This window comes from Hippocampus bargibanti, linkage group LG16 (genome assembly GCF_051943395.1).
Source record: "Hippocampus bargibanti isolate YZ-2025 linkage group LG16, ASM5194339v1, whole genome shotgun sequence".
In the NCBI taxonomy this organism is placed as follows: domain Eukaryota; kingdom Metazoa; phylum Chordata; class Actinopteri; order Syngnathiformes; family Syngnathidae; genus Hippocampus; species Hippocampus bargibanti.
The window spans coordinates 5,862,686-5,889,841 of record NC_142749.1 but is presented as its reverse complement, the minus strand read 5'-3'; the positions used below and the strand labels follow the sequence as shown (position 1 = coordinate 5,889,841).

The window sequence follows — 27,156 nt, the reverse complement described above, 5'->3', positions numbered from 1 at the left end:
TTAGTGAGGCATTTCAGAAGGCAGGAGGAGGCTAATTACCTACTTCTGTCCTCATTTATTCAAGATGATGTTGGTGTAAACAAAAGCATGAAGCTTTCCTATTTATTTCGGAGCACAATCATCCAAAACATAAAAAACACGTCTACAAAGGTTTCTTCTGCACATAATTTTCATTCAAGTGATATGTAATAAACTAAAAGGAACTTGGCGAGGAGCCCATTTGGAGATTCTCACGGTTGTGGGTTTCTTTGGCATAAACAAACATTATTTTCCACAACAAAAGATCACACCCCCCCTGTTTTTATCTCAAACGATTAGCACAATAACAGCTGAAAAACAACCACCGCCAACTTGTCCAAAAAAAACAAAACATACAAAAAAAGTGCATGGAACTCTCTGCATTGGGCAAATTTCCTCTCTTCTTTCTCGTCATGCGATTCAACATTACCTCTGGAAAATGTCCTCAAAAAATGGGCTAGTCAATCAGTTTACTTGTTTATCTGTAGACTTTTAGACGAACAGTCAATTCTGTTATATCGGGCTGGATCCTGTCCCTTCTTTATAATGGTAAGAGTGTTTACTCTGCAATACACACTTGTCTCGTGTACGGTTATTAATGGCTCCACTTAGTCTGACATTGAAACGACATCAAGACTATCAACCTTTGAGGTACACGTCGTAAAACAACGATAAATAAAGTCCGTGGATAAAAATAAAGGCCTTTAAGAGAGATGTAAGGGCCTTTTTTGTTATTCATTCTCATGAGGCGACTTTGGAGTTGGTTTGTATTAGTTCACAAGCGAGTCCGTTGAGGACAATGCACTTGGATCAAGTGATGAAAGAAAAAAACACTTACAAGAAGCTTTCAGTCTTCCCATTTCTGTGCCACGACAAGGCATCGGTTTTATCTGGCAGAGATAGGTGTTCTGGAGACACCAATAAAACCTTGGCAAAAAAGATCACCCCAAAATACTTTGTTAGTTCCTCTGTATCAAATATCTGCAATGAACTGCCACTGAACATAACATTCGGCAAGCCCCTTCGCTGCCCATCTTTAAAACCCGTCTCAAAACTCACTTGTACTCTTTGGCATTTGACTCAGCATTAAACTACATCTTAGTTTTACTCCCTGGTGCTTTCTTCTATCTTTCTGACTGCTTTATTTGCTGCATATGATAGTTGTCCATGTCCGCTTTGTTACAGCTTCAGTTAAAGCGCTATATAAATCAATATGTATTGTATTGTATTGTATTGTATTGTATCAAATATCTAGAAAGGAAAGAATACAGTGAAGAAGGGGGGCAGAGGAATATAGGAAAGATTCAAGAGATTAGTTCGGCTATTTTGTCCCCACCATTACTGTGCCTTCACGATCTCTGTGTGACCGCTGTGCCAATCAAGTTGTGTATCTGTCTGTCTGTATGTCTGTTTCTGCCTCACACGCACAGCATCATTCAGTTCAAAAACAAACAGAAAATGATGAACATGTGTGTGTGTATAATATACACACACACATGTGAATGCACATGCAGACATGTGGTCTTCATCTAAGGCAAAGGGGATGGTGAATAAGTGAAAAAAGTGCTTGTCGAGGCTGCCACAAGCAGCTCAATTCCAGAGGATGGCCAAAAGCCACCAGGGAGTTTCTTGTCAGTGGAAAAAGAGCAAAGGCTGCTCAGGGAGGTTTCATTCCCTTCTCCCTTCATGATCAAGATCCGCTGTGTCCGCTCCCCTCATACGTCTCGATCCAGATCCCTCACTGGGACACACTCAGCAGCGTGGTCGATTTATTGGGGTAATTGATAGCCAGGCTAATGGCGGCGATGTTCTTCAAAGCCTACATGACAAAATGAATAGGAATCAGTGTGTGAATTGAATCCACATACGGGGAGGACATCAACACAAAAGATTTTACAAGTTTAAACTTTTTATCAAGCCTTTATGTTCCGGCAATGTGAATGAGGAATACCAATTAACTCATTCACTGGCATTCACAAATGTATTAGGGAATTGAAAACATAATGTAGAGCACCATTCCGGAATGTGTTCAGTTTTTTTTTTTCATATTTGGGTGCAGATAGAGTGCTGGCCATGCCCTCTGGCAATGTATTTTTCCTTTTCACAAGGGGGCAACATTTCCCTTTTTTCATGTTAGCGCTTTATTTTAGCTTCAGCTGTTGTTAAAGCGCTATATAAAGCACTTAAGTATGTATTGCATTGTATTTTGGACAGCCACCCTCATTTCAAGCTCATATAACTCCAGACCGATATAATTTAGGAATTAACTCTTTTTTACTGATGAAAGAAGAGACTTTAAGGTTTCTTATACTGCATTAAATGTTGATGTAGTCCTCAAAGTCAATATTCTGTGGGCCCTGCCATTCGAGCGACAAGACAAAAACTGGCACTGGAGTGGACACATTTGGCACATGTCTGACAGTGAATGAGTTAAAAAGTAGAATTTTTTAAAATTGAAATGTACAATATGCACAAGACCCATTCATACCACCGGGAATACTTTTTTTCTATCCACCTTATTAGTGGAGGATAGCGACCAAGCCCTGACGTAAATTGCATGTTCTGCACACTACAAGATTGATACTAAAATTCCCAGAACGCATTGCAATAGCCACTGCCTTGTTCATTTGTTGGCAGCCCTGCTCATGTAGCTTTTTTTGAGGCAAGTAAGTAAAGTACTTCAATGACAAATCGGCGGTGCAGAATGAGGTTTGTTTTTGTTTCTGTCACGCCATAAGACATCTTTAGTAATTCATTGAGATTCCATTATTTCCTCTCTTTATAAGGACATAAACCCAGCAAGACTCTGGCTTTTAAGTGGCAAAGAATTGTAAACATACTGCATTGCTGTACTTGAATAGTGTTTCCCCCATCCACCAGCTCCATATCAATATAAGCTTTGTTGGTGTTGTTATTTTTTTTAATTCAGGTATACAGTATGAGGAAACCAAACTTACAGGGCTACATACATTGTTTTATGGTCCACCCATAGGCTATATTTATGGTTAAGTGTATAAAATACAGAGGCGTACTCTGACACAAATGATAATGGACTGTAATTAGTTCCCAAATACATTAGTCGTCTGAATACTGCCCACACATACAATACAAGGGGGCGGGGAGAGGAGGGCGAGCGCTCTGCTGGGCATCTCCAGCTTAATGAGTCACAACATGTAGAGAACCTTGGCCTTGACCGTTCTATCAAATGAGCAGTTGTTTAACAAACTGAGTGTACAAATGTGATGAGTGCCAATCATTGCAGTGGTGTTTTGTGTTTTTTCCCCCCCACAGGCACATTTTTTTGATAGATGATTTAAATGCACACGGTCTAAATGTATAAAAACTAAACCTTACCAGTGTTGTATGATTTAGGAGATATTCATCTGTGGTCATCGCTAATAAGTACTCATGGAGGACGCCCAGTGCCTGAAAAACACATACAAGTGGAACTATTTATAATGCATAAGTGGATAATTCATCAACTCTGTGAGGGGAATTAAACGATCACAACAATATTCACATCTATTGGATTCACTGGCGGCCCAATAATCAAGTGGTTAGCACGCCGACATCACAGTGCAGAGGTCGTGAGTTCAAGACCCGGTCCGGTCCCCCCGTGTGGAGTTTGCATGTTCTCCTGCATGGGCCTGCGTGGGTTTTCTCCGGGTCCTCTGGTCTCCTCCCACGTTCCAAAAACATGCATGGCAGGCTGATTGAACACTCTAAATTGTTCTTAAGTGTAAGTGTGAGAGTGACTGGTTGTTTGTCTTTGTGTGCCCTGGGGTTGGCTAGCAACCAATTCAGGGTGTCCCCTGCCTAGTGCCCGAAGACGGCTGGGACAGGCTCCAGCACCCCCCGCGACCCTAATGGGGATAAAGCGGTACAGATAATGAATGGATGGATTCACTGGTGTTAATGATTACAAGTATGGCAACTAGCTCAGGTGTGTTCTACCTTTCGCTCAATGAGAGCTGAGATAGACGCTCCAGCACACCCTGCAACCCAGGTACGGATAAATGATTGCACAGTTGGATTTAAAAATTGAGTGCAAATTTCAATGATTGACATGGATTGATCGATCATCTGATGCAGCATTCATCAGTAACAATGAGGAAATTAAATCAGAATACAAGACAAATAATAGTTGGTGGAATGTCGGAAGTGTTATTGTGATCCATAAACACAGTGAGGCATTAACATAGAGCGAATGCATCCCTTTGTAGACACAGTCTGGAGGACTTGGTCTGCCATCTTTCTCAGTCTCCCGACATGTATGTGCCGGGAAACACCGAGCACAATTCTTGCACCTAAAATATAACCCAAACCTCCTGGGGTTAAAGGTTCACAATTGATAGAAGCTAAAAAAAAGATAATTGATCCAAATTGCCAGTATGTAAATTCAGATTGACCAAGCACAGTAAGTAAGTACATGTTACAAATTCCAAGCCGGCAATATCTTGGTATGATTGGGCCGAACACCCTGAACAAATCTCAACACCAATTTTACCCGCTAAATTCAAATCATATAAGCTTTCATTCCCACTCCACGAAGTTAAACAAGAAGCTAAAAAAAATTTGTTGTAACACTGCCATCTGGTGTGTGTTCATACGTACGTTAGGACTTTTTAATCTAAACTTTCTGGTTTGTACGGGTAGAACAATTCAATATTGACCAGTTAGTCATCTGGTATCCGTTAATTTATAATGATTTTTTTAATGACAGAGGACTAGCCTCAAACCTTGTGGGGTACTCTTAATAGAAGAGCCTGTGTTGCACCTATAGATGAGAAACTCCTATCTGATTAGGTGTTCATAATCCAGGAGACAATGAATTATTAATAATTCAATGTGAGAAGATCAAGCGTGATGGAGGACAATCGAGCAGGGCACCGGTGCAGCTCTGTGCTTTGTAGCAGATGGCAGGGCGGGGCTTTGGGCCGGAGCCCAGTAGAGAGCAGATAGGTGATCTGAGCAAAAATATTGCTTTTGTCACTGAGAATCAGATACGGAAATAGGTACAGATGACAGTATTGTGTGGATTTCCTTGTCACTATTATTATGATTAGGATTATCATCATTATCCCTAATGACGTCACGTTAGTAACTCCTGTCACAAGTATACCATTTGCGGAAATCACAACACTGTTAAGGTTCTCAATTTTGCAGATGCGTTGGCACCAGTATTACTTTTGATTGGTTTCCATAGATATATATGTTGGAGGACAATATTTTTTACACAGACCTATATTATGTGTTTTCTAATCAATAAATACATAATTAAATATTAGCGAAAGTATTTATTTACAGAATATTTTGGTAACAAATGACTTTCGATTTCATTCACATCTGCCAGCGAGGGAGCGAGATTGCCGGAGAGTCGAGAGTTTCATGTCCTGTAATGACTTTCATTATCTTTGGCTGTTGTAAGGTGTACACAGTTATGTTATATATTTATTTTGTAAGTGTTTGAGTCTAAGACATGACTGTCAATATTTACTGTCGATACTATGGAATAACTTTGTTTTTGTTTGCAAGTAACTGCTTGTGCTGTATGTGACATAGGTTACACATGCTGATTGGCTGTTGACGACATGGTGCCTAAAATAGTGTTGAGGAACTGCAATTTCCCATGGTTAAAATAACGATGACGGAGTGGCCGTCTGACGGATATAGTTTTAGTTGGCTTGCAATAATGACAGACGGTTGATGATGTCTGGGAGGCCTGATTTCTGCAGAATGTCAAATAATAGAATGGCTCACCTCTGAATCCCCTTCCCATTTGTTTCTCAGTAAAAACAAACGCAATTCGATATAATAGCAGATGTGGTCGGTCTTTTCTAGCATGTGTGGTTAAAATTTACTCACAATGGCACGGGCCTCTGCGATGAAGAAGAGCTCATTGAGAGCTCTGTGAAGAGGTAGCAGCACAGTGATACTGGTTGGATCTTGGCTTGAATTGGTTTCCATGGACATAAAAAGTTGCCACAGAGGTCGAAGCAAGGTCAGGTCATAAGTTCTGCAGTTCAAACAAATCCAGATTTAATCAGAAACAAATGCGCACACAGGCAAAACAAGTTGCAAACGCTGCGATTCAATCAAACAAGTAGTTCATGTGAGCAAAGTTAACGGGCACAAAGTCAAGACTCTCATGAGGGCAGCATATTTTCTTAATTCTCCAATGTCAAAGAAAAAGTTTTTTACAATATCTTGTGAATCAAACCGGCCAATTTTAGATCTCGCTCTAACTGCTGCTGCTTCGTTCGAGGACATATTAACCTTGAGAACGCATGAGTGACGACACAGCCAGTTTGACCAGATGGAAATTGAGAGAGCCGCCGCATAGGCAAATTCTAAAATGCAATCTTGACCACGTGATTGTGGTGGAAAACACGAAGGCTATTATGCAAAGCTTGCTCAGACAAATGTAAATGAGGTTTGATGTAATTCAATATCCAAATGGAAGGGACTCCTGAAATAGTGTTAAAAAAAGTGTTACCTTCTATATTGACCTTAATTGAAAATATATACCAGTATTTGCAAATATTAGAAAGCCTCAATAAATGTTTTGTGATAGTTATAACATAAGAAACTTAAGTCAATATTCTATTCATTAAGATTGTGTTATCTGCAATTAATAACAGTATATGTTGAATAATAGATGGAATTTCCCCCCACCCACCTTGATTTTTCATAAATAATGTTCACAAGCAAGGGTGTGTTCGTGTCTATGGAAAAATATTCCATTCATGTTAGGGAGAGCATTTTAAAGAGTAATTTGTTCATTTGTCCAAAAACAGGCGAATTTAAAGGGATATACTGATGTCATATGCAGCTGAGGAGAAAACATTTTTAATGTCCCTTACATCACCGACTGACACTGCAGGAGGCGGAGCAACAGGTGAATGGCTTTTAGTCTCTGGTTTCCAGTCTGGCGACAGGCCACGCCCACCTGCCACTCCCATATCTCTGTCAATGGCAGTTGACTGAGCACTTGTTCATCAGCCAACATTTGCTTCAGGATTTCAAAACCTGACTCAATGCAGAAGCAAAAGCAAAAGCACACAGAGGGTAAAAACAGAACCAACAAGATGGCTCGTTAAGATGACCTTGGGCGTTTGGTAGTGTTGTGTTCATTTCTACATACCTGTCTGGAAGCGACCCCTGTGGCCCCCTATAATCGTAAACTTGTAACCCCACTCTGTGTTGCTCATGTCTGACATAAACTTGTAATACAAGGTATCACCTGAGAAAAGTAATCAGCAAACAAGTGATTGACACTACGACAAAAAAAGGAGCTTGTGAAATTGCAAATAAGAAAAAGAGCCTCACCTGGAATTTCAAAATCAGACCATTTCTGAGGAGAGCCACTGAAGATGTGGACATCCTGAAGGAAGTCACTACTGCTGGACATTATGAACTCGTCACAACCTTCCTCTGTGTGGCAGCGGGAGTCAAATTTTATAGACAAGTAAATGGCTCCTGGGACATGCACCTTATCCTGACAGCAAAAGATAAATGCAAAATTGTGTTTTAATAATGTAAAAAATTCAAAGTGAATGGCTCAGGCATATCAGAGTAAACATGTGAACACTGATCAACCCTTGCGAAACAACATTAGCAACAATAAAAGCTGTCGTCTATGATTTCTGATGTTTTGAGATGAAAGAATGAGGGAAACATAATAATCCATGCACCTCAAAGTTGGTGTTGTTGTCGTATGGGTGCTTAGATTCTCTGACTTGCACTGCCATACCAGGTTCTTCCATAAATTGACAAGCAGTGAGGGAGAGACTGCACAGCATACTGTGGCTGCAGCCCTTCAATACCCTTTGGAGAATCTGAACAACAATGGCCTTATTTTAGACTCTGTAGACTCAAATTGACAAAAAATATTATTATCTTTTGATGCTTGTCCCACTTGTCACCTTCTCCCACAGTAGCCGCTCCTCCAGCTGCATTAACATGTCCAGGATGTAAGCCATGTGAGAAGCACCGTTCAGTTCCAGCGCCTCCTCGTTCAATGCCACCTCGACTGGCCAATCGGCCAAAAGGGTGGCGAGCACGTGACGAGCGTACAACGTGGAAATGGCATGGTTAACCTTCACGAGGTACTGACGAACTGCCCTGTTGCTGCGAACATCCAGTTCCTTGTGCAAAAGCGCAGAGCTTTTTGTACGTCGCTGTTTGGCGTAACTGATCTGCAAGTCGCTCTCAGAGTTGGTGATGAGTCTCTGTGTCACCACGTTAATCTCTTCAGTGGCTTTTTCACATTGACTTGGCATAGTCTGTCAAAGGGAAACATTCAAACCAATTACGACACTTTCATAAAATTTAACGGTAATGCTCTTTGACATTACACCCGTGTGTGTAATGTCGAAGGAGTGTTCAAATTTCAATTTTAAAAGTGGTCCCTTAGCTAATAACTCACAATGCAAGATGCCACAATCATATCGGTGTCGACAGCCTTTGTGTTTCTGTCCTCCAAGTGAGACCGTCTGGCTGGTTGCCATTTCTGCGCGGAAGTACGGACTGTGTCGTCAGTTTTGATTTCCTCTTCATCAAATCTGGAAATGAACGAGCATATCACACGATCAAGTGAGAAATCTCCTATGCATAAGATAACACAGGATGGAGAACCTCTTTACACAAACCTCTTCTGCACCTCCGCGAAGAAGTCTGTTTTTTTCATCTGTAACTCATACATGGGTCGTACGATAGACAGGCGAGCGTTTAAGGCATCATGGCTGATCTGTACAGAAGAGATTATTCATACATAACTATTTTTCCCACTTATTTATTTTTAACAGTAAGAAGAAGTGATCTTCCTCGTCACCTGAAAGCACATTTTAGTCGCCTCGTCTAGACCGTCTAGTGGCTCCGGCCTGTTGTCATATGGTTCATCAGCTATGCTGCTTGAGTGGTCTGAGTCATGCGCCTTGTCTTGTTCTCTCTGATCCCGCTCCGGGTCCTGAGCCATGGAATGTATTTCCCGCTTGGAGGAGTACAGCATGATGGAGAGAATCTCGAGATCTCGTAACAACCACAGTTTGCTAAAACCCGTCCCCTTGCTGCACTTGCTGACAAGCAGCTGAGTTAATCCAGACTGCTGGATAGCTTCCTGAGCTTCCTCCACTCCATGCTTCTACACAGAATAACAAGTAGATTAAAAGATAAGGTTTTCCCAACATATTTTATTTATCCAAATTCTTACTCAAGTGTACACATTGATCGTCAGTAGATCTAAGTGGCAAGATGAAATTTCATTCGTACACATTTCATGGCCTTGACAGGTACCTTCAGCATGTTGTAGAGTCCTTTAAGAGCCAAAGAGAGAACCCAAGAGGCCTCCACCGCATCAAGAGTTCCATTTTCCTGGCTGGTCTGCAGCAGGTGGCAGATGATGGAGATGAAGTTGTTCATGTAACGGCTGAGCAGTGTTTTTGGGGGACACTGGCCCTCAGTTTGCCTTACAAGGTATGCTGTAGAATCCTGAGACTGGATCAGTTGGTAATCTTTGACTATGAAACAAAGGAAAGCCCACAGGGTTCATTGCTGCCACATTGCCTACCGTGTTGACCTATACTACTCGAATACTGACCTGTTTTTCTCTTGCGAGTCTTGATATCCACCACTGCCGCCTGGTTTGTTTCTGTGAAATGTTTGAGTAAGATCATGGTGTGGTGTTCATTGGCGTTGTCAATAAACACAGTCTGTGTTCCAATGCACAACACCTAAGAAGCATAGGATGACACATTATTTGTGCAAGACAGTTGAAAAAAACTATCCAAGTACAATAAGCATGTTACATTTGTACTTATTATTACCTCAGGGAAGCCCACTAACACCAGCAAGGTGAATAAATTGGTGCGTCTCAGAGTTTGTGGCAGCTGCTGAATGCAATGACCAGTGAAGGCAGCAATGACAGTGCTCCAACCAGGACATGTGTTCAGATCATGTAAAATATCTGCGACTGTGCATGCCCAATCCAAACCTATACGACTGAAAAATATTAAAAAGAGATGGGCAATGATGACAAAAATGAGAAAAAAACTGTTTCTGAATGAGAAGAGTGACCATGCACTACAATAAGGACCATTTTCTTTCATAGCAAGTGTCAGTCATGTGGTGAAAATATTATGAGTCTGTAGCTTGAATCAAACAATACCTGTCTAAACAGACAGCTCCCAAGATGAAGAGCAACTGGATGGTTTTCCACCCATCAGTGTCACAAATAGCTCCCTCGTTATTTGTCAACAACTCATATTTGTCTGTGAGCGCATCTGTGACAGCACGATCAGCCTCGATGGGTGCGATTCCCATCAGTAGCTGTCCAAGTAGCCCCAACGTAAGGTGATATGTCTCATTAAGAGACCCAGCATTGGAAATGACTGCCCTGAAAAGTTGGTGCATAATGGAGCTGACACTTGGCAGGCTCAGAGAGCATTCCTAAAACGAGGAGAAACAGGATCAATATCATGATTCAGAAAAAAGGTCCTTCCACGAATCCTATACAATAAAAGGATCAAATATTTGATGCAAATTTCAGACAACAAAGTACAACATATGACTGACCAATAGAGTAATTTCAGGAAAAATGTTAAAATGTTCCCTCATTTAGCATCCTGTGGTTTCAGCTGGTGTGTTTGCCATAGAGGTGGCGGTTTTGATCTCAGTGTATCTTTGAAACCATTTGAGGGTAATAAAAAGGACACGGAATCCTTCCTAAAGCTACTTAAATTTATATGTTTTTACTTGTTTGACAGATGGTAGCATGGCTGCTAGAAGTCCAAGGATCCTCTCTCTGGAGCACTCTGCAAAAACATGCTCCTGGAGGGGGACCTTGGGAAGCCGGTCATCAATCCCCTTGACAATATCTGATGCTGGTGAATTGGCTGCTAGACTAGACTCTGAGGCTGTTCAAATTATAACAGAATTAGGCAGCTGTGTAAGTCTTACCTTCCATGAACAGTGCAATCAACCAAACTTGTTGAGGAACTCACGTCGTGCCACGGGCGAAAGCGGCTCCTCGCTGGACATGGATGGTGTCTTACTAAGGCTGATCGACTCCAAAGTGTCTTGGGTAACAAGTTTTCTTTTTCCCACCTCTGCCGTGCTCTCTGGTAAAAACATTTCAGTGGGAGGAGAGCTAACTTCATTTGACTTTTGGTCATCTCTTGATGGTTTGCTCTAGAGGTGTGATGACAACAAGTAGGTATGTTAAACGCATACAAGCGCATCAAGTGCCAAGTGCCATACGTACGATAGTCAATAAATATCCGCGTTTGTAGCTCACCTTGTCTTTGGGTGATGAAGGGGAGCAGACTGCTGCAGTACTCCCAGGCAGAGATGAGGTGTCCGTGGCAGTACTGACCTCCTGAGAGAGCTCTGGGGAGGCTGGACATGTCTCACTCCCAGAGGCTGAGTCATTGGACAACAGTAGATTGAGAAAAGCTGAAGAGCGAAGACCTACAGGAGGTCCGCAGCATTTGACATACATTAGAAGTGATATGTGTATTTGTCCGTTTGTATACTCACTAAAAAAACAGATCTTACAACAACTGTAGTTTGAATGTAAAAGAAAATACTTTGGGTGTGATACCTTTTCTGGTTTGCCCTTTGAGCAAGCAGTCAGTGATGAGCTTGGAGCAGCATGTCTGTAAGGCTGACGCTAGGCTCAAGGTGGTACTGTCCAAAGGTTCGCTGTCTATTTGCTTCTCACTAATGACCTCTGAAGCATAGAGTGCCAAGGCGGCAAACAGAAGCCAGGAGTAGTTGTGGACGTATGGTTGAATCAAACGATGGCGATCGCTTATTCTAATGGTCACCATGGGGTAAACTGTGATCCGATGCGTGGGTAGGTGACTAAAGGTGATTTGAAAAGAAACTGTGTTAAAGGTTCTGTACAACTATGAGATTAAAAGTAAAATAATTCCCATTACTTGAATGTGAATGTGTCACCTGTCAGGATATTTCTTTGCATTGTAACATCCAAAGCACAGGTCAAAGTCTTCACAAACATTGCAGTTGATCCTGCTGCCAACAATGAGTCCCTGACAATGGTCACAGGCATACTCCATGTTTACCATCTCATGGTCATCCTCATGGCCTTCAGGCTTGGCACCACCTATTTAAAAAAAAAAAAACATTTCAGTATTAAAAAAAAATACTGTCATACTTTTTGCATCGTGATAATGCTTCTGGTTCCTCAGCCTGAATTCGTCGAGACATAAATAATGGTGAGTAGTTTACTGAGGAAGCAGGTCTTGCAGAGGTCCATATCCATGCACTGGAGACATCGGTAGCGGTGCCAAGGTGCCATCCTTTCACAGCCATCACAAGAAATCACCACATTGAGCAAGTCACAATAACGTGCAATGAACATGTGCATCTGTGAATGGAAGAGCACAACAGATTATTTTTAGAAATTGCTGAACTTTAATCAAACTCGTTTGGACTTTCATTTTCATGCACCTTTCGTCTCTCCTCCATCGAGTCTTCTTCATCAATTTTGTCATACCACTTCTCAAACATTCCATCCATGCACTCATCCATCCACTCTTGGTTCTTCTTGTAGTCTGCAATTTCATCCTCTTCTGTCCACTGGCTAAAAAAAATTACAGAGACCACAGAATAATTCAACATTCATGTAAAACCTCTGGTACACATTACGTGTTGCTAATTGCAAGGTCCATACTATGCCTAATTTACTCTTACTGTGTCTCAGATTTTACCTGATAGCAATGTCATGAACACTAATGTTCTCCTGCGACATGCTGAGTAAGAGTTCGGGAAGCTTGATGTTCAGGAACAGGGGGATGTCATGCACATCCCAATTCAAGTCTAGAAGGTGCAGCAAGCAGGTTTGCACACAAGACAGGGCCGGTAGAAGAGTTCTGGGAAGGAGTGACAGGGGTAAGGGCATAACATAAAATTGTCGGCTCCACTCACTTTCCAGTTGAAGGGGAAATGGAAATAAATATGCCCACTTGTCATTGAGACAACCGAATCCTTGCACTGCTTCAACCAGAACGAGCACCAACTGATGGTAGGAACGTCGCACTTGCTTCCCTAGTTCTTGCCCGCTGTCTGACAACTGAGAGAAATAACTGAAAAAGCACAAGTGGATTTATAAACGCATCATAATTGTTGTCAAAATTACACAGGTGAGGAATATGCAACTTAAAGAAACCAACCATCAAAACAACTTAAAGAAATCAACATCAAAACAGTACGCCGATTTTGTCTGTCAGGCTATTCCCATGACCTTTGATATGAGTCACTAAAATGCAAATGGTTCATGTAATTTTCTTCAAACATGTACCTGGTGAAGTCTTTCTGACATGTCAACAATTCTTGTAGGAACAGGACACACGGGGCTTGAAAGAGGTGTGGCTTTCCCAGGGAATGCAAACACTCTTGAACGAGCTCCAGGACTTTGCAAACACTAACAGCTTGAGCTTGGTTCAGCGACAATGTCTGGAGGATACTATTGAAGAAGAAATAAAACATGTCTAAAAGCTGTATTACATAATTCATGAAAGCGCTATGCAATAAGAGATTGGCGGTCACACACTTCGCAGTTGTGAGGGCGTTGTCCTTTATGTAGTTGAGTATATGCTTGAGAATTGGGTTGCGATCTTTGACGGAGGGGAACGTGCGGGGTTCTTCCATCGAGCGGCATGACAGGAGGCGTAGCCGTGCTCGGCTGAATGGGGCTTTATGGGTTAATGCCGAGGGTGATGCTGGACTGCTGACGCCCCAGGAAGAGAGGCTTTCTGTGGAGCCTTCCTTGTCTGACTTGCAGTGGATACAGGTGGGGGTGAAGATATTGGAGGATTCGCGCTGAAGTGGTTTTGCTTCAACAGTCTCCTGTGTAGATGCTGCTGTTGAATGTTCAAGTGAGGAACTAGGGCGGAAATCATCTTCTGGGACAGAATTTGGACAGAGAAGAAGAGCACTGCTGCCCTCTACAGCTTTGGAACAATCACCATCGGGGTACGTCCTCCCCCAAGGTGAAAATCTGAAGAGCAGGAGGCACTTCTCGATGCACATCTCCGCTGCCGAGAAAGAAATTATGTCACATCAGACAAATGATACAATAAGGAAAGATGATAACAACCAGGTATCCTCACCCAACGTTTCAATTGTAACCTCCTCAGTGCCTCCTTCTTTCTCATCGGGAACATTCAATTTACCAACAATATATCTCTGCTTCATCTCCAACTAACGGAAAACATGGATCACAGCTCAAGCTCATGGATGCGATTGTGTACACTGCAAATTCAAAAATAATTGCTTCAGGAGTAGTGGATCCTTCAAATCTTACCATCCAGGTTCTGATGCTGTCTGCCATTGAATAAACCTGTACAAAGTCTTCGTTTATACAGGACTTGCATTCTTGATTGACTAAACATGAAAGACCAAAACAAACAAACATTTTTAAAAGTGAGGGCATATCATGTGGATAAATTGACAGTATATAAAAAAATACTCAATAATGAGACTATGCAATGAAAGCTGATAAGAATTTTGCATTACCATAAGTCTTGAGGGCCTGTATGAGGACTGGTGTGTGGTAGATCATGACAGCCCAAATGGCATTCACTGCATGGTCTGCCGATGACCCTGTAACTAATTCGTTCCTGATTGCCTGTTTTTTACAGGACTGCACAAGGTTTCTCATCAATTCTGTTCTGCTGTCTGTAGATTCCTGGGAAGGGTTCCATCGAGCAAAGTCTTCCAGCAGCATCATAACATCATCAAGATTATACTGGTTAATCTAATGTGCACATAAACAGACAAATAAATAAATAAATAAATAAATAACAATGTTGTGGTCAAGGTCTGATGAAACCGTGTACGACAATTAAATCGAACACAACAAAGTTTTAGAATAGTTTTAAATACCTGAACAGTTTTTGTCAGATCTGCATTTCTTGTCTCACGCAAACCATGTCGAAGAATGGGTTTCCAGAGAGGCGAAGACTGAACATGGGACACTTTCCACGGTGGAAGCTCTTTCACAGAGCGTATCTCTGAATAATTAAGGGAGGGAATGATGGTAAATAACATCATCAATATATATATATATATATATATATATATATATATATATATATATATATATATATATATATATATATATATATATATATATATATATATATATATATACACACACACACACACACACACACACAAACACACACACAAATATATATATGTGTGTGTGTGTGTGTGTGTGTGTGTGTGTGTGTGTGTGTGTGTGTATAGAAAACAGTACTTTTAATACATGATCTATTTTAGCATTGAGAATATAGAAACATTACAAAAGATAATGGTAATTTCCAATAAAAAACGCAACATATAAATTGGGTGGCATGGCATGGCATGGCATTGCATGGCATATAAACTGTCAAGCATGATATATTTCAAGCCATAATGGTCAAAAATGACCTGTCATTCGGAACTTTGCAGTTTTCGACAACAGTCTCACCATGCGGTGATTTCAGCGCCAAGGTTCTGCAGGCGAGACGCCCCATTAGTCGAGCCACAAGCAACTGCAGGTCAGATATCCACGAAATGGTGATGTCTGGAAGACCCAGGGCTGTTACAGTGAACTTGTAACCCCATTCGTTATTGCTGCTATCAGAATGGAAGAGGAACTGAAGCTGAGGGCCTGTGTCAAATGTTACCTTCTAGAGATAGAAAGAAGCAACACGTGTAAAAGGTACAGACTGTAAGAAGGCATCTTGAGATAAAATGGCTTAATTCCTACCTTTGGCCACTTTTCACTTCCAACCTTCATGTCGTAGCGAACTTTTCCACCTCTGAAGTCAGTGAATTCCAGGTAGTCATACCTATGGAAATCCAAATAATATAGATGCGTGCGTCAGTACAAGGTACTGATATACAATTTAATCACATTGTATTCTAATGAATAACTGTATTGAATAGAATGGGCTCGACTGATAGAAAGCAGTAAAGAAAAGTGCAATTGTTCCTTTGACCTCTTCTCTGTTTCGCAGCGTTCATCGAACTCAACTTCAAACGATGTAGCACCAGGGCAGGCAAAGATGTTGGTTTCATGACGGCTATCTTCATAGTTATGAGAGGACTCCATCGCCCAGGTCCTCAACACCACTGGCTGTTGGGGTTGGTGCCAGCTCTCCTGGTTCTCCTAAACAATGTCATGGTTATAGAATCATGATGAAAAGTGGATCTTTTAGATACACACTGAGGAATGTATAATGAAAGATGAACGCGTATTTTGAATATATGCAAGGATTTTAATTGTACGTAGTTGAAATTGTATTTTTGTCATACATCTGGTGTGGAAGTGGGTGGTCATATGTGCCCCCTTTGGGTAGAAAGTTTCCATTGCATTACAAGCAGAGAATTTTTCCACAGGGCCACATCTTGTTTTAATGTTGCCTCAGTTAATAATACAGAAATAAGTAGAATAATTGATAGAACAATTGTAAAAAGATTAATTTGTGACAGGTCGTGTCGTATGCATTGAAAAGACTGTTCACACTAACCTTGGAAAAAATGTCTGTTGTACCACTGGCCAGATTTTTGAGCAGCTCAATCAGAGAGGAGAAGCTCTTGAGCAGCACACAGTGAGTAATGTCCAAAGAAGAAAGTTCCAGGAGGAAAATAAGCTGCCAGAGCAAATGATGTATTCAATTCACCAATGTCAACTCCAATACAACCGTCCAATTCAAAATTGTGACTAGAATTGAACATTACCAGCTGTCTGAAGACTGTGGCAATGATAGATTTGCCTAGTTTTTCCTTAATTTCAGTGCCAGTGTACTTATCCAGCAGGGAACCCAGGACACTTCTGATACTTCCCAAGAACTGGTCTACATCTATTGAGAGAGCAGAAATCAACATCTACACTTTAAAAAAGTGATTTGAGCAATGCATTCAAGTTCATTTTCATCTTCTGAAAATTAATAGCGTTACAAAATTTGATCTTCAGATATAGACACTAAATTTGAATACATTAATCCGTAACTTGACATTTTATATGAAGGGGTGTCTAACATTTTAATAAGATGACTCTGGCCAGCTCCATGGTAACAGCAGAAGAGGTGGGTCCTTTCAGCTGGAGGTAGCACCAAGAGAGGAGGCTCCCTTGAAGAGCCCAAAACAAGGATAGCAAGACTGTGTGCCGACTGGATCCACCATTGCCATCGGACATCATAACTTCACACTTGAGATAAACGCAACATGCATGAAAGAACCAGGATACTGTTAACAACTTCAGATGGGACTCAAAAATGACAACATGTTGCAAATCTACTTTTCTTTTTATCACCATAATTAAAAGAGCTTTCAGTGGCCTCACCTCTTGTGTTGCCACCAACAGAAGTGTCTCCATCACTGCTAAAATTGGACTGATGTCAAAGTCAGAAAGGGAATCTTTCGGTGGGAGCAGGAGGAGGCCATTTGGATCCAGATCACTGCATGGAGTACAATATGCTTAACATCCACGTCCAGTATGTGACGATATGGCGTGCTCAAATCTTGATAGCGTACTCACCTGAAGTAATTACACAGTGACTCAAAAGTAACTTTTACTGATGGCAACTGATCTTCTGTGATATTTTTCTGCAAAAAAAAAAATAAAAAATAAACCTCCAACATTCAACTTGTCTAAACAAAATAAATAAATACAGGTCAATGAATACATTGGTACACACACCATCAGGTGGAACAGTTTGTCCCGCCGAATGTGTTTATCGGGGAAGAAAACAGCTGCCCCATTAAGAATGGCCTTCACAGCCTCTTTGTGCAAGGCATTTTCCACAAGTGTCGCCCCCTCGGGCTCATTCACGACTAAAACAAAGGGATGACAATATTATCAGGAATCTCAAATTGTTAATGTTGTTGGTGGATTATGAATGCATGGTTTATACCGTGGCAGAGATGAGCGTAAAGCCGCTCAACAGCCCTAAGGGAAGCAAGCTCTGCACTTCTCGATGTGGATGGCCCATTTGTTGCTGGGGCTTGGTCAACCGTTGTGCTGCTCATCTCTGGGCACTGGGAGTGTAATGGACTGGGAAGCATTGGAAAACAGTTCTGTAGCAACTGTAGGAGGCGAATTCTGCATTTCAACACCTCTTCTCCTTCACTGAAATGAAGCCACGAGCACAGCCATGGGGTGAAAGTGAGGCTGCAGCAATGCGGATATTCAAAGGAAAAAAAGAGTGGCTTCTCCTACTTACATCACCATCAGCTTCATATAGAAACTCCAAAAGAGGTCCATGTTAAGCCCAGTGAAGTCCAGAAGGTATTTTCGCTTTAGGTGGGAGGAATCCTAAAGGAAAAGATTGTGCTTAAAATTTAACACCAAAAAGGGCAACAATTCCAACACTAAATCATAACTCAACATTAAGGGTTCATTTTTACATGAATTGATGAGTTCTTCGCTTTTTTCTGTAATTTTTTTTTGTTATTGCTTGATAGATCCTTTGCTCCTGTTGCTCAAATGCGACATGACTTCAATTCAAACCCATGAGGAATTAAATGGTGTGTCATTGATGACATAATCTTTCTGGCAACGAATTCGTTCATTGTTTTGTGGTGGCTAAATCACACGTTTCAATTTTCCTAAGACAGTAATTAGGATAATTGAGTCCACTTTCATCATTCTGAACATAAACCGACAACATAAACACGCTTCAGTGGTGCTTCTAATTACCATATTTTGTGTGAGCTGTTGAACAAAAAACAAAGTCTTGTTCAAAAGACAAAGGCCAGTGACAGCCTCATTTTTGCAGTGTTCGCCTGGAGAACTAAGCTCGTCAAGATCTGCAAGCTTCTCCGTTCCACCACAGGAGTATCCACTGAAGCTGAGGGACTGCACCCCAAGGCGCTCAGCGGAGTCCTGCCTGGTACACAGGAACTTGACCATCAGAAACTGAGAAGACAGAGACATGAGTGAAACATTGGTAGTAAAAATTGCACACGATAAAGATTAAATGCATTCTATCACTCCTACATAAGTCATTTTCATTAAAAACACGTGATGGAATCATGTTTGGTGTTTTTTTCTGAATCCCACAACACCGTATCTCCCCCGACTACCAGAGTGGAGAGCGCAACATATGGAACAACGCGCAAAGGGGTGCAAATGCATATATCAAGAAAACAAGGTTGTTCGCTTGCCAGTTTGATCTTGAGACAGAATTTACCTTTGCAACACGACACTGCTGCAGCTTGATCTCTACATCATTCCAGTCCTCTTCCACCTCAAACCAGCCAATCGGCTCATCCTCAGACAGCGCTGAAACCCTCACACTGCAAGTCAAGTGACAACATGATGTGTCAGCGCTGGACCGAAACCCCTCATGCAGAGCCGCAAGCTGCTGCGGCGCGTATCCACACCAGACACGACCACTGACTTATTTTGCATGACTGAATAAAAGCATTCATCCAATTGACTATTAAAAAATTTCATCAATCTCATTGTCTGTCTCATTGATTGTCTCATGTGAAAAAAAAACTGCACACTTGTAAATATGGGTTGTTGCAATATATCTAAATGCATTTCTTGATTCTGCACTATGTACAGTCTTGTTTATAGAACGGTTTTTGCACATCTACATTTGCACAGTATACAGTTGACATTTTTATTTTGTTATGCTTAGAATATCTTGTTTTCTATCCTTTCACTCCCACCCCAACCCCATCCCTCTTCAATTGCTGCTGTGGACTGCAAATTTCCCCATTGCGGGACGAATAAAGGTATTCTGATTCTGATTCTGATTCTGATTGATCTGAAATTCAACAAAAATATCTGGCACGGTTATCATTGATGAGCTGAAAACCTTTATTGTATAACTTTTCCAACAAGCCAAAAGGCCACAATGACAGAAAAGTGCCATGGAACCACCTCCAAACATTCAAGCATCTGTGGTAATTCAATGAACCTTATACTACTCTGAGTGAACTGTAATGTTATGTGGTGGTGTAAGAATCAGTTACAGCATTGCCTTTTGGCATTTTGGTTTAGTGTCCGCATCAAAGCAGCATATGAAATTTGAAAAGATACAAAGAAATGTAAAAGTCTAAAACCACTTCACCCTTTGCAAAGTAAAACTGAGTCATTTTAAGCATCACTGTATGCACACATAAAAAAACGATTCTTACTTGTCTTGTAGAAACTCCTTGTAGTCTTTGTAGTCCCACGTGTCATACTTTTTGAACCTCTTGAAATGTTTTGCAGCATCAAATGGTTCTTCATCTTTGTAGGCAAACACCAAGCCACATTTCGCCCCAATGGCACCTTTTCGTACCTGGTCACATAAATCCAAAGGCAGTTATGCATTTATTCTCTTTTAATGTGAAGAACAACAAAACAAACACCATTGTAAGGATACTCACATTGACCTTCATCTGAGTGATTTTAAAGTTCCTCTGGTCTTCAGTTGAAAGGATCACTGTGGCTTTTCTCTTGCCACTTTCAGTGAGAAACCCTTTTGAGCATCAAGCGTGCGGTTGTACTTTAGTGTTGCGGTCATAACAAGAGTTGAGAAAGTGTGCTCACTTTTATTATTGACTATTACCGTCTCCAGTGGAGGATTCTGTCAGCATATTCTCTGGTCCTGATTTCTCCTCTTTACTCTTCGCATCACATGCCTGCAAGTGCAGCGGGATGGGCTTCCCTGTAAAGTCACATAGATGCTGATTTGATATGATCTCATAATATTTCTAGTGCCTTCTGAAACACCCTCAGATCAACTCCAGGAAAACTAAGGAGTTGGTTTGTGGATTTTATGCACAAAACTGTCTTCACCAGCACCGATAAATATCCAGGGTACAGACTATAGAAAGGGTGACATGCGACAATTACCCATGCGTTCTTTTCAATAATAAACTAGACTGGTCTACAAACACAGACACTCTGATCAGGAAGGCTCAGGAAAGTGAGGTATTTTGGAGTTCAGGGGTCACTCCTAAAGACCTTCTTTGACTCTGTGGTGGCCTTCGCCATTCATTATAGCTAGTCAGGCAGCATCCCAGCCCAGGTCAGAGAGACTAGACCAAATGGTCAGGAGGGCCAGCTCTGTCCTGGGATGCTATCTGGAAACTCTGGGGGAGGTGGGATCAGGAGGATACTAGCCAAGCTAAAAGCTATGATGGACAAACCCTCCCAGTCCCTCCAGGCCACCCTGACAGCACTGGGCAGCTCCTTGGACCAGACACTGATACACCTGCGCTGAAAGAAGGAGAGATACCGCCACTCGTTCTTGGCGATTGCTGTCTGGCTATTGAATAGGCAGGTGTGACCTACTCGTCCATTTTGAATGTTTGTTAATATTTTATCATTTACATTTACTGATATACTTTTTGTTCTTCTAATTATTCCTTTCATTATTTGTGTTGCTTTAAACTGGGAATTTCTCCATGGTGAGACAAATAGTTTTTTAGTGAGACAAATGTGATCTTTAGATAAAATATCACAAAGCCTTTTCAAGTATGTGCTGTGAAAAACTGCCTTGAAATGACTGAAATATCCTGCCAAAGTATTGTTTTATTGTATTTTATTTTGTGTGTTATACAAGTCTTTGTAAATTGATAAATGCATGTGGTATTTATATAAGTTAACTAAATTAGGACTACAGTTGAGCCCTCACAAATAACGAAACTGTGTGTGTAACTGAAACCAACGGATCGGGGTCTTTACCCAAGACCTCACCAAGCATTGGGTAAACAAACAAACAAACAAACAAACAGACAGACAGACAGACATAAATACATACATAAACAAATAAATAGTTGGGTGGGCCGGGTGTATGCGTGAATTTTTCAGACATGGGAGAGACTGGTGTATGACAAATGTCTTGTTTCAAACATTTGTTAACGTTAATGACAAAGATGGAAGACCAGACAACATGTTACCATTTTGATAGAGCAGTTGCAGCCGAACTGCGGCCATTGACGAGATGAGCGAGGAGGCCTTGTATTCTGTCGTTAAGTGGTCGCTGATGCAGGAAAGGGCTTGGAGGATTTTGGCCACACTGCCTCTGGCCAGAGCAAAGGCGAGTAGGGTCAGCTCTGCATCGGGACTCACACAGCACCTTCCCAGGTACATGTGGAAAAATACAGTCATTTAGTTACATTCAAAGCAAGTAAAAATGTGAAACAACAGTTAATCGGGTGAATAAAGCATTGTTGGTAGTATGGAAAAAGAGCCATACCAAATTCTATAATTCGAAGGTGGACCAAATTGGTCTTGTATTGTAATGCAAAACTTGGAATCAAAGTCATGAATGAGGTCACAAATCAAATCGGTATGTTTGCATAAGAACTCCCCAAGCAAGCATTGCTGGAAAAATGGTGTGTATTTGTTCTGCTTCGTGTTTGGCTTTTTATCACACTTTTACATCTGGTTTATCCGTTTAACTTTTAGGAATTATAATATAATACTCTGCCATGTATTTCCTCCCGTCACATTGGCCATAGATTTTGGTAAACCTTAGTATAGGGGTCACCAACGTGATGCCCGCGGGCTCGAAAAGATCACATGAGTAGCCCACTGGGTTTATTTTAACAAATAGCACTCCAGTGAAGTGGTCACTTGGAAATGTTTGCAGAGATGTGCAGAAATATTGTGATGCATATTTACATTTGACTGTTTCCTTTCATGTGAACCATTGCTCATAATTATTGTGAGAACTAAAGAACACTATGAAGTTCTCCAATAAACACAACTGTAATCAATGATTCTAGTATAGCTGGATGTAATTTTAGCAAATTTATTTCATTGCATTAATCAGCCCCTAAGAAGTTGTTGTCATTTTCAAAAAGGGCGGTGACTCCTGCCTTTCCGTTTCCGCAGATATTCTCAGTCACCAAGTTCATGGTCATTCACAAAAGTTGAATGAGAGAAACTGTTTTATGTTTATTGGTGACGCTTCATATTTCATTCACACGGTTTCTTTGGTTCTAAATTTTTGAGGTGTGGAGTCTCTTCCGCATGGATGCCTCAGTGGGTGTGTCCACTGGAGTTGGTCATGACTTGGATGTTGTTATTGTCTGACACGGTTAGTGAAAGCTCTGAAGTTTAAAATGTCAGTGAAACACATTTTCCAACCAATGGGGAAACACCCTCGCAACCACAACATAATAACCAATATTATTAGAGAAACAGCATATACTGTAATATTATATAATGCAGTGTGCCCGGTGCCAGTCAAGGAACAAGCACAATGTGGCTCATGCAATGGAATTGCAAATAAGATTTGTTATGCTTGATAAAATGATTCTTGTCATAATGAAGCTGCTGATAATGCACCAATATTGATAATTGACAAAGTGGGTCATCAGGACACTATGGCTGCGTATTGATTTGAGCCGGTCTCTCATGCTTTTGCCTGTCTCTCATGCCATGCTGTCAGCTTCATCAGTTCAATGACACTGTATTGGGTGAGTGTGATGAAAGTCAAGGCCTTACTCTGCTATCCGCAGGAGAAATGCATCCACCTCCTCTAAGATATTCAAAGAGAAGAACTTGGGAAACTTGGTGGATGATGGCGTAAGGGATAATGGTGGCATGTGTTGCAATGCCTTCCTGGAAAGAGCACCGTAGTTAATTAAAGTCCGTCAGAACACTGAAGAATGAAACTGATTCGCTAAGTGTTTTCTTCTACATTTGTAATAGCTGACAACAATCTCTATGAAGAAACAAAACAAGGAGAAAAAAACACATTGTCTTACTGAGTGCTCTGAAGTACAGTCTGAGCCAGTGCAGGGTTGGTCTCCATTGAGGCAGTGACCAACGAGGTGAGGAGAGACAGGTACCAGATGGCTGAAGCATCCGAAACAGACACCTCTTTGTTCTTGGTAATCTGATAGCCCAAGGTCTTCAAACCATGAATCCGTGTGTCACAGCCATCGCTCAAGCATCGCTTGATGTTAATTTGGATGTCTGGGGTTGAAGTAACACACAATGGTGTGAACACACTGATGGAACACGCAGTGTCGAAATGATTTGCTGAATTGCTATGGAGTCGCGGTGTGATGTAAAATGGAGCTTTAAAAATCTAACAACTTATTGCGACAAATTACAATGATGAGTCTTTGTAAAGATAGGCTAGAGATCTTTGGATCATTAGTGAATCATTTACAAGGACATAACATGTCATGAAATCAAGGTTGTGAATGGAGAAGGCTGTCCAGAGGCACAAAAACACTTTTCAAAATGCTCTGTTAATAATCATGTGATTGCTCTTACTTGCAACCACCTCATTGCGTTCGGCCTTCATTTTGTCGTTATTGAGGTTACTCTTGACTAAACACGGTTATGAGGCCAGCCGGCAAAATAGGCATCATTCCAATTTGCACAAATGAGTCTTGCTAATAAATTCTCTATTATGGCAACAGATGATTATGAAATGAGACCAACTGACAGGTGATGACTCACATGGGTGTGTAATGTTGGCATTCTCCAAGAGTGCAACGTAGCCTGTCACATTGCTGGGGATGCGGATGTCTCTGATTTTGTCCAAGGAATTGAGATTTTTGCCCACCATTACTGAAATGAGTTGAGGCATATAACTGTGGTCATTGGCAGCCACTGCAACGGCCAGACGCCTCAAAACCACGTCTGGTTTCAGTTTCAATCTGGAAAATGACATAAGACAAAGGTTCAACATGAAAACAGGCCAAATAAAATCATCAGGTAAATCTTGAATCGCCACATATATCAAAGCAAATGGCCTTGCCGTATCCAGTGTGAGCGTGCGCTTCCGTCAGACTGCCAGAAAGATGTCGTTTCTCCGTTTGTCATCTTGTAAACATCAGCAACGTTGGATGAAGCTTCAATCGTGCTGTAGCACTGTGTGATTACCTTCACCTTGTCCACATCTGGGTCACGGTCCAGTTCCGCTCTGTACTGGATATCCAGATCTGAATATGGAAAAATAGAATTAAAAAAACAGTCTTAGGTGTGAAGTCATCTTGACTGTACCAAACAGCTGGTCTGAACGCTATTCCGTCCAACACTTAGTACACCAAAACTGTAAAACAAATACTGTCAACAATTTGACAAACCATAAATCTTAAACTGTTAACATCAAACTGTGCTGTTCACCTTTTTCCCGTTGCAAGAGGAACTCCAGAAAGTCCTGGACCACACTCGACCTCATTGTACAGATACTGTTGTAGCCATCTAAAATAGGGTAAGGTATAGCACTGCTGGGAATGTGATTCCTGTGCAAAAATTTCAGGATCTTGAAGGCATGTGCCCCCAATCGGTCTTTGGTTTTGGAAAATACGTCTACAAAACCTGTTGAGTGAAGAATACAAGAGCATCATTTTTAAATTCAGGTGTGAATAAAACGTGCTCAAAAACAACTGACGGTATTCAATTGACATCACACATCACATACCTGGCGTCAAGGAGCACGCCTGTAGCTGTCTTATCACATGACTCAGCTCTCCCCGTAGATTAGCTCCATTGGAGTTCTTAAGTGTAATCAGCATGCTCTCGACATCAACCACCCCATCCCCCTCAGCATCAAACTGTCCAAAGGCCTAAGACGGAGAGAGACAGCGCACTTTGTGACATTTTGTATCATATATAAGTCAACACAGTGAAAGGTGCATATTAGACCAAGTCAACATGAGCTTATCGCTAAATAATAGACTGTGATTTGACTGAAAGGGGGATCCTTTTAAAAGGGATACACAATACAATGCACCCTGAAAGATGACGTGGAGCAGACATTCTGGGCCAGCTTTGCCACAGTGGCATTCCATCTACAGTACATGCCAACAAAGCTACATTTACAAAGAAAAACACAATCACCTGTTGGGCCATTCATTCACATTCTTTGGTTTAACAAAAGTGGTCAAAGTTCACTCAGCACTAACAATAAACTTGATGAGTAAAGGTGACGATGACTATCTTATAGAAACGTTACATTCCACCCAGGCATCATTCGGGCCAGAAGATGAATTGAGGCATATTTCATGTTACTTTGGATGACAGGCAGGTAACACCCTGGACTGGTCACCATCCAAAAGCTGTACTACATTGTACTGTTAGGTTACTTAATAGTTGACAGAATAAGTTAATAAGTTTTGTCTGAAAGCAACTCAGAAAATAAATAATGCTGTAATAGGGCATATCTCCTTAAGATCACCTCTCAAAACAAAAGTATGTAAACAATTAAAACTTGACAAAGAAAGGCTCAGTTTTTACTGTCATTGCTGGGCAGTATTAATGTAACAATACACTTATTATTGTGGCTTCAATTTCCAGGGATGTTTTGTGCTTTATAAGCCTGGGAGGTGGTTGTAATATTTCGATTGCCAGCTCGAAAAATATAAAAACAACTTCACAGCGTCAGGACTGTGAGTTGTTTCTGCATGCAATGTCGTTGTCCAACACTGCAAATTAGAATGTTGTTGAACAAAACAAACTTATCGACCGTGAATAGATTTACATTGTTCCAATATTGACTTCGTTATGCAAGAATGCCGAATGAGGCGTCTGGTGGGTGTACAGTATATCCTCAAATGCAGTGTGGTATAAACAAGCATGGCATTCATTTGAAGTGTTCATTCATACTGTGTACCTCTTCGCATTCATCTCTGGGGGCATCTCGACTCTCCAGCATTTCACAAAACTGTTCAACATTGACGGATTCTTCTCCTCGGTTTAACCGCTCCTCCAGCCAGCGGACCAGAACTCCTTCGTTCCCTGCCAGCACAGACTCCCGGATGACGACTCCAGAGTCGCTAATACGAGCCGCCACTTCTCTTAGTTTCACTTGTTCGAAGAAGACGGCGGGGCTCGGCGGCCCGCCGCAGGGCACGGAGACATGTTTCGGTACTCGTCTTCCTCCTTTCCCGGTACCGGTGCCTCCGACACCAGTGGCCGCAGAGGCCGGACTGCCTTCCGCCAACACGGGGCTTTCTGTTCCGATATCTTCGTCGTCGCAGCTGGCTCCACCACCACCGCTCTCCGCGTTCCCCATGACTGGGTCGATGAGACTTGATCGAATAAGTCCGCACAGCCCCACAGAGGGGCAGTTTGTGAACGATTGTACAGAACTGTACACAAATCTCTGCTCTGCGTACACTACTACCGCATTGACGTACAGTACGTCGTGGACT

General features: G+C 41.5%; 1 protein-coding gene across 2 annotated transcripts; it reads right to left on the bottom strand.

The window, feature by feature from the left end:
• Positions 1-7: 7 nt before the first annotated feature.
• Positions 8-27,156, bottom strand: zzef1 (zinc finger, ZZ-type with EF hand domain 1). Of its 2 annotated transcripts, none has more exons than XM_089016394.1 (54): positions 26,616-27,156; positions 25,425-25,569; positions 25,127-25,321; positions 24,759-24,942; positions 24,458-24,657; positions 23,752-23,962; positions 23,489-23,605; positions 21,934-22,112; positions 20,598-20,696; positions 20,416-20,507; positions 20,182-20,327; positions 19,224-19,329; positions 18,731-18,949; positions 18,255-18,346; positions 17,946-18,160; positions 17,732-17,865; positions 17,570-17,637; positions 17,375-17,489; positions 17,071-17,239; positions 16,771-16,892; positions 16,560-16,682; positions 16,029-16,198; positions 15,797-15,878; positions 15,515-15,716; positions 14,926-15,053; positions 14,557-14,797; positions 14,345-14,424; positions 14,151-14,241; positions 13,592-14,075; positions 13,340-13,504; positions 13,005-13,124; positions 12,750-12,911; positions 12,490-12,622; positions 12,268-12,406; positions 11,977-12,142; positions 11,618-11,880; positions 11,312-11,484; positions 11,019-11,205; positions 10,771-10,931; positions 10,184-10,464; positions 9,843-10,017; positions 9,617-9,749; positions 9,313-9,536; positions 8,852-9,160; positions 8,670-8,767; positions 8,447-8,582; positions 7,944-8,303; positions 7,713-7,856; positions 7,348-7,516; positions 7,163-7,261; positions 6,882-7,047; positions 5,884-6,034; positions 3,373-3,444; positions 8-1,837 (listed from the first exon to the last, which is right to left on the bottom strand). In XM_089016394.1, exons 1-54 carry the CDS (start codon positions 27,015-27,017, stop codon positions 1,757-1,759), a joined length of 9,078 nt encoding a protein of 3,025 aa, XP_088872520.1. In that variant the 5' UTR covers positions 27,018-27,156; the 3' UTR covers positions 8-1,756. The 2 variants fall into 2 exon arrangements, with proteins under 2 accessions (XP_088872520.1, XP_088872519.1); XM_089016393.1 differs by having other exon boundaries at positions 11,312-11,436; positions 26,616-27,154.